The 15,395-nt window shown below is 38.0% G+C and overlaps 1 protein-coding gene across 1 annotated transcript in view; it reads right to left on the reverse strand.

The window, feature by feature from the left end:
• The window catches only part of ANTXR1 (ANTXR cell adhesion molecule 1), a 58,554-nt gene continuing 43,159 nt past the window's right edge, over positions 1-15,395 (reverse strand). The window contains exons 16-18 of the mRNA XM_053464457.1: positions 14,782-14,949; positions 11,518-11,598; positions 1-2,287 (exon numbers count right to left, since the gene is read on the reverse strand). Of these exons, the coding sequence (XP_053320432.1) occupies positions 2,012-2,287; positions 11,518-11,598; positions 14,782-14,949 (525 nt within the window). The 3' untranslated portion in view covers positions 1-2,011. The remainder of the gene's footprint in view (positions 2,288-11,517; positions 11,599-14,781; positions 14,950-15,395) is intronic.

The raw sequence follows: 15,395 nt of genomic DNA on the forward strand, positions 1-15,395 counted from the left end.
AACTTGTAACGTTTTATTGCATGTAAAACGGATGTTCGTCAATACAGATAATTAGTACACATTAAGTGGTTACATTCCAGTAAGCGGAAGACACACATATGAAAAACATATTATAGCAAGCACTGCTTGGCATGATGAGAATTCCCATGTATGATAATAACTTACATCTGCTGCTCAGATAGAATGGAAATAAACACTGTCTGACTTGTTGGTTTACAGCAGAGAATAATATCTACATCAAGAATAAGAATGTATGCAGACATGTTTGACAATACCACATTATATCAATATATCAGGGCCAAGAATACTGTACATCACATGTGCCCATAGGCACATAAACTACAGGTATCCTACAGGTATTTAAAACAATATTAAATGTTTTACTGACTGCAGATATAACAAACAGGTTTATTCAATGAAACTGCAGTTAGCCTTGTGGAAAATCCTGGAAATTGTGGTGCTCAGTAAACTTTCTTTGGCAGTAGTTCCTTACTGTAGAAGTGAAGCATGCGTAGACCATATTCCCACCAAAGGTTATACAATTAGCAGGTAAAAGGGCTGTAAATGTCTTCATCATAAACAAGGGTAAAGATCACATATGGTCACATTAAAAATGGTATAAAATTAGAGTCCACCTAAAAAATGGTAACATCAATTAAAAAATTAGGTTTTGGTTTTATGTGAGGCATACATTTTTATTATATTCCAAATTCCCATTTACATTATCTGCTTGTATAAAAAAATGAAGAAGGAAATAATTTACCTTAACTATCTATACAATGACATGGTTGACCACACTATTTTAGTAGTGATTTTATTTCCTTTTCTGGTCGTCACCAAAAAGCCATTAGGACACTTTAATGTTTTCTTTTTTTTTTTTTCTTTTCAATAATAGGTATCATACCTGATGTACTGAAATAAATGTAAAATTGGGGGTGTATAGCTTCTACCGCTAATAATTTTAAAAATTGAAATATACCTGAATGCATACAAAAAGTTATTCACAAAAGAAGCAAATAAACAAGAACTTAACTCCCACGACTGACATTACTGAGTGCCCTAAACAGAGTGCAAGAAGTAATATCCTCTATGTTATGCTATCTAAAAACCCCAAAACACACTAATGTTAATGTATACATAGATATTAATTACCCTACTAACGAGAGGAATCGGCAACGCATCGCGATGCCTATCTGTTAAACTTAATCTATTATTAAAGACTCTGCAGCATCAGAGCATTTAATTGCAAAGGTCCAGCCTTCTGCTGCTATAAATCATCAGGTCCCATATAGGCTTTAAACTCCACTCTTGACATGTCCATGAGCTCTCATCCAACATTTACACATGCTCCAGAGAGTCTTTTCTTTCTTAATCTCCTAGTGACCTAACATTCGACTTTTATCAAAGAAACATACAGAAGTTATTTGGAAGCCCTGATGGGAAAACGCTTGAATCCCATCTGGCTGTTTCATTTGGTGGAGAACAACTTCTGTTATAACACGAAGCGAGTGTCCATCACAAGGCTTTACAAGACACCTTACCACATTGCACGTTCTTGCTGCTAACTTGGCTTTGCTCCCTTATATTTAGACCCCAAACCTACATGACATCCTAAAGAAACAGATTCCCAGAATAAACCAATAATTCCGTAGATCAATATATGCACCATACCAGTCTGTTTTGGTACCTAGCTGAGTAGATCCCTTTGAGGTTAGACAGAAAAAGCTTTCCTCTGAAACTTATCTTTGTTGTAAATGCAGACTGTGATTCCATGGTCTAAAGACAAAGTCTTTTTTGAAAAATCTATATAGTAAGATTCAAATCTTTGAGCCAAGGGTTGGTAAATCCATTGGTTATTCTGATTCAGTCTCTCTATAGAATATATAGTAAAAAAAGTGGTTTTGGTTTATTGTTTTTGTTAAATTGCCGAACTTCAAATCCAACCAAGAGACAAGATGAAGTCTACAATATCCCCAACAGCGTCCCTATAAACACTGGAGAACTCATCATTCTAAATGGATGGGCGGGGAGGGGGCCTGCTTGGAGGAGGAGCTCTAACTGGAGGAGAGGCTAGGGGTGGTGGGGGAAGAGAACTTGTTGGAGATGGAGTAGGGGGTGGAGTATGTAGGGGTTGAGGAGGAGGCGTTACTGGAGGAGGCGGTTTATAGATTGGACTTTGCGGAGGAATATAGATCGGACTGGACGGAGAAGACATTAGAGGAGCATTGTTTAAGGGGTATCTTGGAGGCGCCATCTTCTTTTCCCTTGTAAAGTTTATGCAACGACCCTAGAAAAACAAATACAATCAGAATTAGTTTTGTCTTTATCATTTTACCACTTTAAGCACACAGTGATTAAAACATAGTCAGTATTATATACATTTGAGTCTGTCTTCAAAGGGAAGTCAAATACCTAATGTAAAAGGAATGTTAATATTTATGAAAAGGCAATGAAAAGGAGAATCCAGTGCGGGCAAAAATGCTCTTTTAAGACATAGCTCAATCTAGACACCTCCTGTGGTCAGATGAGGAATTGCAATTAAAACAACTTCTTACCCCTTGCTAGTCCATGCCTTATAACAGGGCTCGATAAATCCCAGGCGCCAGGTCGCCATTGCAACTGAGAATTTTGTCCTGGCGCCTAGGTCAGGGGTGTCCAACATGCGGCCTGCTGGGCTTTAATGTGCGGTGCGCGTGAGCAAGGCCGGACTGGCCCTGCTCACGGTGCAGCACGGTGTGTACAAGCCGGCCACCTAATATAAAATTAAAGCGGCCGGCGTGCACACACAGCGCTCTTACCGCCTCGCGGCCATTCAAGGAAAGTGGACCTATATTTAAGGGAGGGGGGGTTCCCTTGGGACATCATTCATTTTTGTCGTTGAAAATAAAACTTTTTTAGTTTAACCCCTTAATGACAAAGCCCGTACATGTACGGGCTCAAAATGCATTGTTTTCAATGGGTTTAGGGACCGCCCATTGTCCTTAAGGGACAACATTTTTAGCTGGCTCCTAGATTCAAAACAAATTTGTCAAGCCCTGCCTTATAATTATAATAATTATCAGTCTTTATACTGCTTTTCTCCCTGTGAGACTCTTGGACCTGATGGGCTGAATTGTTCTTATCTGCCATCAAATTCTTTGTTTCTATATACAAACGCTAATATTAATTTGTCGTTTTCCCAATGGAATCTGTACTTCCTTTCATAAACATACATAATAAAATAGTCCCTCTGAATTCTGCAATATAAAGAAATGAGTACGCAAAGTTTTGAGGAGTCACTTTTGAGAAAAACCATTCTATTTACTGTATACAAATATACCAACGGTACATTAAGCTATTTTCCGCTAGGGAATTTCCAAAGTGATCTTATGGTGGAGAAAGGGTTAGGATCAAAAGTATGAGCCTGGATCTCAGCTTCCTTCCAGTAATGACACAAGTGCCTTAATTAAACCAGCTGCTGGAACACAAGAGTTCCACGAGGCCCAAACAAATCTTAGTGTGAGATGCAAAAATATGTGAAATATATGGCAGCTCCTTTGGCTGAGCTCAGTATGGAAAGCTGACAGTAAGTCGAGGTTCACATGAGGATATCAGCTCACTGTAAAATAGTTTAGAGCGGACTTTCATTTCTCTAACTATTCAATATAAAACAACCCTTAACAGGCAGTTAGTTTGTCATGTAGTAAACTACAGCTTTTGGATGTATGGAGCATGCATTATTGAATGACATGCTTTGCATACATGGACCCGATCACTTGAGCCGTGAGCGGAAATATACAAGAGCATCTACACATCGAATAATATTATTATGAGGGAAATCCAAAAACAATTTCTTTACAACAATTATTGTAAAAATGTTATCAGTTACCTAACACAAAAATATACTCATGTCGATCCATTAAAGTTTGAGCTGTCGGTCAAAACCTCTTGACTACGTAAGCTCAAACGGAAACGTTTCTATTCACAAAATATCTATTTGCTGCGGAAAGGCTGTTGAGATCAACTTGAGTTCCATTCGAACAACTATTGAGTTGATTCTAAAGTCTATGATTGCAGCTGGTTGCATCATCAGTGGTTAGGTCATGTGAGCTTGTGATGCAAGTCAGACTTTCGAGTTGGTCACCGAGTTGGGTAGCTCTTCCTATTTAATATACTTCTCAGTCGGACACATTTTTTTGGACACACTGAATTTCTATGATTAGATAAATTGCTATTACTGTAAACACCTTAGAGTTATCTGCTACAAGCTGACAGCTGAGTTCACTTGAGTCAAGTTGACCTAAAATGGCTTAACATTACTGAAATGGGACCATATAAATGATGGGGTTTTTAATGTTTTTTAGCCAGCTGATATCAAACTAAATATGAAGTTTCTCTAAAAACCTGGATTTTCTTCACTTCCCTGGATAGTATATCCTACTATTAAGGGCAGTAAAGAAAATCCAGGTTTTTAGATAAAGTTCATACGCATACTTATGGAAGTATCTGACATCTGGTTTGAGATTTCTGATTGCTGGAGGTAGTGATTCCCCACTTTAGTAGATGACTTCGCTTTCCTTCTCTACTAGTAACGGCTTTACTATATACACAGATGTGGAGACTAATAGGTCTAAACATCTTTCTCATGACAATACTAGCAGACTATCTCTTTCTGTGCTTCTAATTGACTACAACATGCAACAGTTTAAGATTTTTTACCTAGCCCATTGAATAACTGACCGTTGTCTTGCATTGTTTAATGTTGGGGTGAAGGAAATATTGGTCTCAAAAGAGTTTTCTCACATTCTGGCGATACCTTTACCTCCCATGGTGTTTACACAGCTGACGGTTTAATAATCATAGCTGTTTCTGATGTCTGCAGTTGCACTGATTCTTCTAAACAGAGCCCCCACACAATGAGAAACATCCCAACTACCAGTTCATGATTTCCCACTCCACGGTTGCTGAGAATGCACAATAATCTCTGAATTCAGTACACAAAGATCCCTACGAGTATCTGGCAAGACCAACGCTTTTCGAAGGTTCATTTAGTTCTTGTGTAGCATGGTACACCACAGGACTGGTAGACATCACACATGGCGCCATTACTCTGACAAGTTCAAAGCTAAGACTGGGGACTAGAAATCTCTAAGTCTTATATCAATAGATTGGGAGCTTTTGAAGCATTATCAAGAAACATTGCTCACATTAGACAACAGTGTGTTAAGCAGTAGCCAGCGAGGTTTTAGCCAAAGAAGGACTTACTCCAAGGAAATTTGAAACATATGTTAAGTTTGCCAAAAATGCAGCAGTGTGGGTTTTTTTTAGGATACTACATTTCATATATACATTGTCTAGCGAAGTGGCCAGCAAAGCCAATAATGAAAAAAATCAGCATGAAGAATGTAATGTTATGCATTTGCAAGGTAGTAATAGCCCTACTAGCACTGCTAAGATAAACAAGTAATCACTATGTTTGTTTGAAAATCAAGATTCCTTATATTCTTGGTAAGGTAATATGTCAAAGAAGAATTCACAAATTCAAATTGAAACCATCTATTTCCTAATCTAAAATCTAATCAAATTTGGTTTAAACCTAGGAGCTAGCCAAAAAATGATTTCCCAATCATATATTTATTTTTTATATATTACCCAACCTGGCACCGGAGTTTGTGGAGCCTTGCCATACACTAAGATACATTTACACACTAACACCATGCAATAACAGACACATGATAACATATTATGCTCACAAACACTAAACACTCTACAATAACACACACATGCTAACACTATACACTAATATACAAAAACAAATTTGAGGTTGGCTCCTCATTTGTCTGGTTGCAGCTTGCTGTCCATGGGTTAATTGGGAGGAGGTTTAAATGCACCCCCCCAACACATTAATAAGGTTTTGGTAGCAGTATAAACTGCTTTGTGTGCCCACTATGTAGGAGGTGAGAGTAGGTTCTCACCCTATTGAGAGTGCGCCTTGACGTGGCGGGTGAGCTTAATTATGCTTTGGCCAATTCATATAACCAAAACCTCTCATTTATATTATGTTTGTATATTTGGTGCCAACTTTATTAGGGTGAGAAGCGCAGACAGTTTTTTTGTATACACTGTAAGCTACAATCTAACACTATATGCTGGCACACACTCATGCTAATACCATACTGTAACATAAACAACACCATACACACTAGCACTACACTCTTATACACATGCACACACTGCATAGCCCTAAACATATACATAAAAATACACACTATAACATCTATGGACACATACACACTGAATCTGGCACTACAACACAGTAGACACACTGACTCTAGCACTATACACATACACACAGATACTACAGTATACACACATGCATAGATTGACATTGTGAAGCCAGCACATGATGCTTTCCTGTGTGTGCGCGGTGAAGCGAGTGACATGAGGCATCCAGTGGGGTCGCATAGCATGCATTATGTGAGCTAACTGGGCGTCTCATGGCACCCGCTACACTGAATTCATGATGGCAGCCAGGAAGTGGTTTCTATTCACCGTGGTGGCCTTGTGTTGGGGTTTGTGGAGCCATGGTCTAGAAGGCTTGTACAACTATTAGACATAGAGGTCTACAATGTGAGATAACAGTATATTTTTGTTACTTTTTATACACTTTTGAACCTCCAATACAACGCTATATTGATACATGTGATTTAAAACAGCACAGTATACCAGTGCTCAGCAAACAAGTGGATTTTCCTAGATTAGCAAAAAAGTGTTTTTATATAAAGAGAATGGGAACATCAGAAGTAATCTAATACTATGGAAGTCGCAATAAGATTAAATGTCAGAAAATTTTACTATATTGAGCAAGTGAGAGAAGTTAAACACGTACGGGACAGGCGTAAAGCTATCCTGAATCTAAAACAATCCCGATAACTGATTCCGGTTCAAGGCGTTACATAAGGAAAAATTACCGTATTTGCTCGATTATAAGACGACCCTGATTATAAGACGACCCCCCAAAATCTGAATATTAATTTAAGAAAAAAAGAAAAAGCCTGAATATAAGACGACCCAATAGGAAAAAAGTTTTACCAGTAAATGTTAATTCATGTAAACTATTACATTTTTTAATAAGAGCTATGATTGAGAAAAATATTTTTTTGTTTTTATTTCCTTGTATTTTCCAACCTGCCCCCCAGTTACGCACATCTGCCCCCAGGCTTGCCACTCCAATATGGCACTGTGGCCCATGATATGCCTTTTAACCCTCTATATGCCACTGTGCCCCATGATATGCCTTTTAACCCCCTATGTGCCACTCTGCCTCCAGAAATGCCTTATACCCCTATATGCCACTCTGGCATTTAGGGGGTTAAAAGGCATATTATGGGGCAGAGTGGCACATAGGGAGGTATAAGGCATTTCAGGAGGCAGAGTGGTGTTAAGGGGGTTAAAAGGCATTTCATAGAGCACTCTGCCTCCAGAAATGCCCTATGCCCCCCCCTCACACACACACACTTACCAGTGCTTCCAATTTCCTGCTGTATACCGAGGCAGCAGTCTTCCTTCTGCCCCCCCCATTTAACACCCCCCCCACCCCACACACACTTACCGATGCTTCCAATTTCCTGCTGTATAAGTTGTAAGTTGTCTACGCGGCCCCGGTATACAGCAGGAAATTGGAAGCACCGGTAAGTGTGTGTGGGGTGGGGGAGTGTTAAATGGGAGGGAGACAGAAGGATCCAGGTCCCCTGCAGCGCTGCGGGGGATCTGGATCTTAGTCTCATAGTCAGACCTCTATTTGAGGTCTGATTATAAGACGACCCCGATTAGAAGACGAGGGATATTTTTCAGAGCATTTGCTCTGAAAAAAACCTCGTCTTAAAATCGAGCAAATAAGGTACTAGATGGGCCGAACGATCCTTATCAAATTCTCAGTTTCTATGTTTCAATCTAATCGAAGGCCTGGTGAAAAAATTAAAGGCAGGATGTAATCTATCTCTATAAGTGCTACAAATTGCGGTAACACATTCTAAATTAATCATGCACCTGTTTGCCTTAACTTCCAGGAAAATAGCAGTGATCGCAATAAAACTCTTCCACCCGGTGAAAAATCCCATTAATACTTGACTTCAGTTCTAGCTGAACTTGGCAGTTGTGTTCTCTGGATCACTCTGCAGCTGCTCATAAAATGGTATTTTTTTGCCCCTTGAAACATCTAATATCTAGGCTGAGCGTCCAGGGCTCATTACTTAACTCTATCATCCCCACATAAACAATAATACTAAATTATACCCTTTTTTTCTTTTTTCAAGGACAACCCAGACTAAAATGCGGATTTACTAACGTTTGGAATATAGAGGATTATGTATGAAAAAGCGATTCTGCTGCCGTTTGAAAACCAGTCTTATCACTATAGCAACTAAACGAATCATCCATTTACCAGGACCGTTCCATTGGTTGCCATGGCGAAAATACATTCTTTCAATCCTTTTATCAGAATAATAAATTACAAGAACACTGTATAATCTGGGTGAACTATTCTATTATTTCCCCTTTTCCTTAAATAGATACCAAAAGGAGCATTTTTTGGTTTTGCTATATATGAGACTTTGAAACGAAGCAGGATATCTTTAAGAACAGACGTTAACAAAAAGATTCTGGTGCTTCAGTTACGATTCTTAGAGGTAATTTAGTCTGCACTGAGATGCCAGCACGCGTAGTGTAATCAGACACAGTGCCTTTCTAACCTGGCATCAAAATTTATATTCCCCGGGAAATAATACGATCCGGCATTAAACTTGAATGCCAACCGCAGGAGGGGTCGTCAGCGACAGGAAATGATTAGAAGGTTTGCTAATCTCATTACAATGGAAGGCAGGTTAGCACGCTCATAAAATGGTAATATCCCTTAAAAAAAATAATCACTGGGGGAAAAAAGGCATATCTAAATGTGTATATATTTCGGACACAGAGAAATCCCACGTCACTTCTCTGTGTCCAAACCTGAATCTGAATGTGCGTTTCCTTAAACTTGGCCGACCCCCCCCTGCCCGTACTTTCCATGTATAGAACGTACTTGCATTTTAAAGGCAGGCAGTTAGTATAACATCCCCTAAACCTTTATGATGCTCACCTTGTTAGCAATCTTTCCTGTGCATAATCTTTACCAAAATAGGATTCTCATCTTGATTGGTTGCTCATCATATACATTATATACATATATTATTTCAAACTTGCTTTTTAACTGTTGCCGGTCATTAGCGAGAATTGATCTTTTAGAGGTCAGTGGGATTAACTTCCACACAAGCCTCCTAAGAAAATTAGTTTGAAGACTAAAGTAGGATGAAAAATATTAACACAGCTTATGGATACTGTATAAAATAGTTATTGTTATTAATGATAGTGTTCTTTGGGTTTTTTTTTTTTTTTTTTTTTTTTTTTAAAAGCACACGTTCAATTTAAGGAAAGTACATATTTTCAAACTGAACAATAATACAAACGTTATGCATCACTTCTAGTTAAACTTGTGTATCTACTTAATAAAAATACCCCAGTGATGTTTCTGGTTCCACAAGATCCTCCTCCTCCACAGTAACTGTAAAAATAACTACTAATGGCGATTGAAGTTTGAGTGCCGGGCTTCCGAGCATGTGATCTTACCGCAGGAATCCCCATGTGACCAAAAGCTTAGACGGTTATTGGAATCAGCTGTGACTGATAATAACCTAGAGCCCTGCTGCTAGATGATTAAAGGAACACAACTGCATTTCCTACTGAGAAAAAACACAAGTCTAGATGGCAGATAAGGAAAGGACCAGTTGGCCCGTCTACTCTGTCCATGTTGCCTTCTTTCTATCCCAAACATTTAAACATTTTACTAATATTCTTTCTACTGCTGCTGCAGATTTCTTCCAGACGTCGTTCTTATGCCAGTAGGATTGTCCTTAATATTATATATTTCTTAAATATTTTTTCCCCTTGGAATTGAGAAGAATAGTATTTCATGCTAGAAATCTTGCCACGGAATGTTTCCAGCCATAGTAGTACCCACCAAAATATAATATACTGTATAATAGAAATGGAATTGCAAGCATTATGGGTTGTCGGAGAATCCTCTTATATAGACCAACATGGTTGCCCCATGGGAAGTAATGCTACCACAGGCTTATTGAGCCAATGGGCGCCATTTTTGGGAACATTGTTAAATGGCCAGAGAGACTTTAGTTGGGGTGTAGCCGGAGCTGTGACTAGGGGTAGAGCTTCACCAAAATGTATGCCCTTTGTTAATTATTGATAGCTTTTTATTGAGCAAAAAGTATGGCATTTAGAATTTACTTACAGAGTTTCATCTTCTCCTGTATCTTTACATGTCATGCTTTTAAGGACAGTAGAGCACTACGGTACACTCATACCCACCATAAAAGTTCTGCATCAGGGCAGAAAAGGTGGAACGGGGTTATTTGGTGTCTGAAGAGAAGAACTCTTTGGGGTATGATAATGAATGAGCCGACTTGTGATAGAGAAACATATAATCCCGACCTTAGTAAATATGCACAGTGAAGTGCTCCGAAATCACAGCAAAAACACTCATGGAATCTTTTTATCCGGATTCATGACTTCCACACTTGGGATTAAATGTATTTTTTTTCTTAACCGCATAAGTTAAACCATGAGCTCATGTTTATATTCCAAGAAAATGCAGCAAAACTTAGCTCACAAACAAAGCGAGAGGCATTTTATATCAATGGTCAGTGCCAGGGATTTCGTAAGTCTCCAGCATTACTTCATTTACAGATAGCAGCAGCGGGTCATGTGACCTTTTGCTTTACTTGGACCAATTGTAGTTTTCTACATTGAGGCAATAAAACATTTTCCAGACACCACAAGGGCAACTTGATCCCCTTGGTACAAATCATACCAAAACCAGTGGTGTTTAATGGTGCAATGTAACTAAAGCACAATGGAAACCTGCACGAAATGTTAAGGGCATGAATAGGAATATTATATAGGTGTAGTATGCTATTGCATACATATATATATATATATATATTATATATGTGACATTTATTTATATAGTGCCAGCACATTCTGAAGCTCTTTACAATCAGTCTGTAGGTCAAAATTTGAAAATCACAAACAATAACAATTATATATAATTACTATCGTTTATTGAACAAATTTCCCAGGGAAGGTTACTTGGAGCTCTACCTCTTCTTGGGGGAGTGCATAAGTGAAGGGGAGGAGCTAACTGTATATAGAGGTGGGGCTAGCTCCATACAGCCTTTAGTGGGTGGAGTGTGGGAGGGAAGAGGGCAGAGAGTTGGTGTGGCCCAACCCCTGCCCACAGAATGGAGAAACTGACCCTGAGACTTCGAGACAAACCCAGAAAGTCCTCAAGTATTTTGCAAAGGGTCTTATACAAAGGGCCTTTCATGACAGATGACATAGGACAGTGGGAATAAAACTTTAGTCACTACAGACAAATAGCAATGTAATTATTACACCTTGTGATAGACAAGTGAACACTCTCTGTACCTTATCTCCAGGCTGAGGTCGCATTATGGACACTCGACTGTAACCTTTCTGTAGCAGGACCCACAATGCATCCAGTTTACCCTGCAAATGGAAAAAAGGGCAGCAGAGGTTAGCTAATAACCAATTCCATGCAAAACAAAAATCACAAAAAAGTGTGGGAAAAGTGTCTCAGGTGATGTTTAGAATTTTTTAATTGCTTGTAAAACATTGTCAATGTTTTAAAGTAGGGCTCTAGCCATATTACCATGACAAATGCATAGTGTATTTTGCATTGACTCCACTGTATTTTATTGCATGCAAATTGGAGCAAGCATTCTTACTGGAGTTACTGAAAATTAGATTTCTGCCCTCCGTGTCCTCGCACATGCTCAATAGAACAGCTCCAAGTGACTATTTCAGACAATGGGTGTACTATCTGAACACTGATATTTTGGTTTTTAGCACACTTATAACTGGGTACTGCTTCCGTGGCTTTAATGGGAGTGCTACTCAGCATGTGCAAGAAGCTTATATACTAATTCTTCCTGGTTTCAGTAGAGGCAGCCAGGGAAGGACTTAGATAAGACCGAAACCTCATGTTCTAACTACAATAGCAACAGAATGTATTTTCCAATTTGCATACAATAAAATGCATTGGCGTCCATACAATATGGATGCCAATGTGTGTTTAAAAAACAAAATACTATTTTGGGGACTACACGGTTTCTTTTAAAACAGGTTAGTATATTTTCAATATGCCGGTAGACTAAAACATATCCCAGGCTAAAAGGTGGTGGGCACAATTCTAATTATAGACAAGGGGATGCACAATAAATCTACTTATACCATGCAAGTAAAGCTGGAAGACATTCCATTTGGACAATAAATGAAAACAATGCAGTGAAAATATGTTATGAGTATTTTTTCTGCAGCCTCCAGTCTCTTATAGAAACTCTAACTGTAGAGCAAATGTAGTATTACATGTTTTACCAATTTGTATCATCATCATAAAACATACCAAAGCATACAGACTAACTGTTGATGTTAATGAAGTGGAAATGTAGGCAAGGGAGATGGGGCATGGTGAAGTTAGATGCAGAATAAGGAATTAACCATTTATACAGGAACTGATCAAGATATACTCTCAGAATGAGTAAGAATGTAAAGGACATTTAAAGGACTTAATAAATACAACTGAATTATAACCAATCACATACTATTCAATTTATGAGAAAGCAAACCGGTTTGACCACTTTCACAAGCTTTGATGGTAATCAATAATTTGCTACTCACTCTCAGAATACACAGTACTTGTCAATGTGCAATGTCCATCCTAATTTTGAAGAAAACTCAATTAAGCAAACCCTAGACCAATATCCCTATGGTGGACACCATTCCATAATAAAATACTTTCTAAACTAGTCAGACTGTCTGCCAAGCTATAAAGTTTCCACGACTGAAGATTCTTGTTGTCAACATCTGAGTTTCCTGTTTCTAAAAGATTTTAGTACGTTCCATGATTTTGCCTTGGCTCTATATCCAATAGTGTCCATAACATGTTGTGTTCACGTTACCATGGACCAGAAAACAGTCTTGACATTCACATGATCCAATGTGGGCTGCCAAGATGCAGTCTGGATGAGCTATGCTTGTGTCAACAAAGAGGAACATATGGTTATTATCAAGGAGAAGCGTGCTGGAGGTCTTATCCGTTATTACATGGGCATCTGAATGAAGCTATCTTCACGTTTAACACCCTTAGTCTGATCCAGACTCATTCATATAATTACTTCTTTTCTTGAAAATGTCTTAATTAATAGAATTTGGAGAATGTCTCATTCTGCAGAGACTCCAGTCCATTGAAAATTATTTTTGCCTATGCTATGCTAGTAAAGTATTATTTGTTGCATTAATTGAAGGGAAATACTTTCAATTAAACTGATTTTTGAATGAAAATGGGCAAATGTGCTAGGTCAAGTAAATGGTAACTTCCATTAACTTCTACTTTGTGCTATTGAATTTAATGTTGCTTTTATCTTTGTTGCGTTGCAAGATCTGCCTAATATTTAACCCCTTAATGACAAAGCCCCTACATGTACGGGCTCAAAATGCATTGTATCCCCCCGAGTTTACATTATTAAATCTCTCTCCAAAATCATAATATGGAATAAAAGTAAAATGACATGTTTATTTTAAAAATAGATTTAATGTTTAATAATTTGAGGACAACAATGAAAATAACTCTTGGCTCCTCCATCACTACCACCAGTAAAATGCAGAGTCTTTGGGGACCTGATTGCACCTTAGAATTTTCAGTGCATCCATGAAAAAAATCTAAATGATTCCACATGTTATAGGATAAACATATTAGATGTAAAAAAAACAGAGGCATGTTCAAAATTGAGTAATCAAGAGGGAAGTAAAAAAAATACAGAACATTTGCTCATCCACTCAGCCCATTTCTTCTACCAAATATAAAAAGGGTGGATGCTGGAGACATTGTTTGCCTAGTGGACTAGAAACCCTGGTTCTTGTCCTTGTTAAATGTTCAGGGCATGATCATTAATTATGCTACATGTGTTTCTATATTGGATTGGTCTTTTGATTGGCTATCCATATATTGATATGTGCTACTTAAGCTCTCACTTTATATTATTACAAGAGGGGAGATTTATGCGGGATGTGTCTGCCTCACTTTCTATTAATCTGAGACAACCGACATGCCTGTCATGTTATTAGTATAGTAGTATGGTATGGTATTCCCCCCATCTTCTATCAACGTGTAAGCCTCAAAACAAAGGCGTGCATTATTTCATTCTTACCAGCAGGGTGCCAAAGTGTTATTATCGAAACATAAACAAGCATACAATAAACAAAACAGCAAATATCCATAACCCAAATCATCTTAAGTAATTGTGCAAGACTTCTTGTGAAATGTTACGAAATAGAAATTCCACTCTATAATCAAAGGATAGATCCCTAGTCCAAAAATCACCGCATGATAGAAATAAAACCAGATGATGCTATGAAACAACTTTGTTTTGTTTTCCTGGACAGTATTTACATTATGCATACAGTTATTTTCTGCATACAATAAGAAGGAGCAGGGTTCTTATATTATAAGGTTTATGCTATATAAAATCACAATAGACAATGAATCAAACTGTTTAATTGTCTCACATTTTGGCAACTGGTTGATATTTTAAAAACTGATTATCCGTTATCAATAGATTTATTACTTGCTAATGTCTTGTAGTTCTGTTTTAGTTTGTTCTTACAACTTGCCTTAATTGGGGAGTACCACTTCCGGGAGGAAGAAGAATTTCCCAGGTTGTTGTTGAGAATCTTTGGCGATGGGAACTCATACTCTTGCTCCGGCATCTTCACCCTGGCATTCTTGGCTTTCTCCAGTTTAGCGCCTTCTTCGGTTGAACCCTTTTCTCCCCAACGCACCTGACAGAGACAAGGATTTGCTTAATGGAAACCCCGAGCACTTACTATACATCCTAGGACATTGTTATTAATGGGAAATTAATGAAGCGGTCCAATGGAAATAAAAAAAAAATCTTTTAGCATTAACTACAGTGTTATAGACAGTAACGAAAGCAGAAAACACAATATTTTAAAAAAATATTTATTCTATTACTAGTAATTAAAACACTGGGAGTTAATTCATGGTTCTCTGACAATACCTTTAGGTAACCCCTATCATCTCCTAGACCTAGGTTTAAGTTATGCCCCAGTACTGTAAGCTTCTTGTTGTGACTTTATATCGCTAATGTGAAAAATTGTAAGATCATTGCGTCATTATCTACTGTTTTATATTGTAATCTTTTGCACCATATCCTCAAAAATAATAAATCTTTTTTTGGTTAACGTCTTCCATAGAATTCTGTAAC

Source organism: Spea bombifrons, chromosome 4 (assembly GCF_027358695.1).
Source record: "Spea bombifrons isolate aSpeBom1 chromosome 4, aSpeBom1.2.pri, whole genome shotgun sequence".
In the NCBI taxonomy this organism is placed as follows: domain Eukaryota; kingdom Metazoa; phylum Chordata; class Amphibia; order Anura; family Pelobatidae; genus Spea; species Spea bombifrons.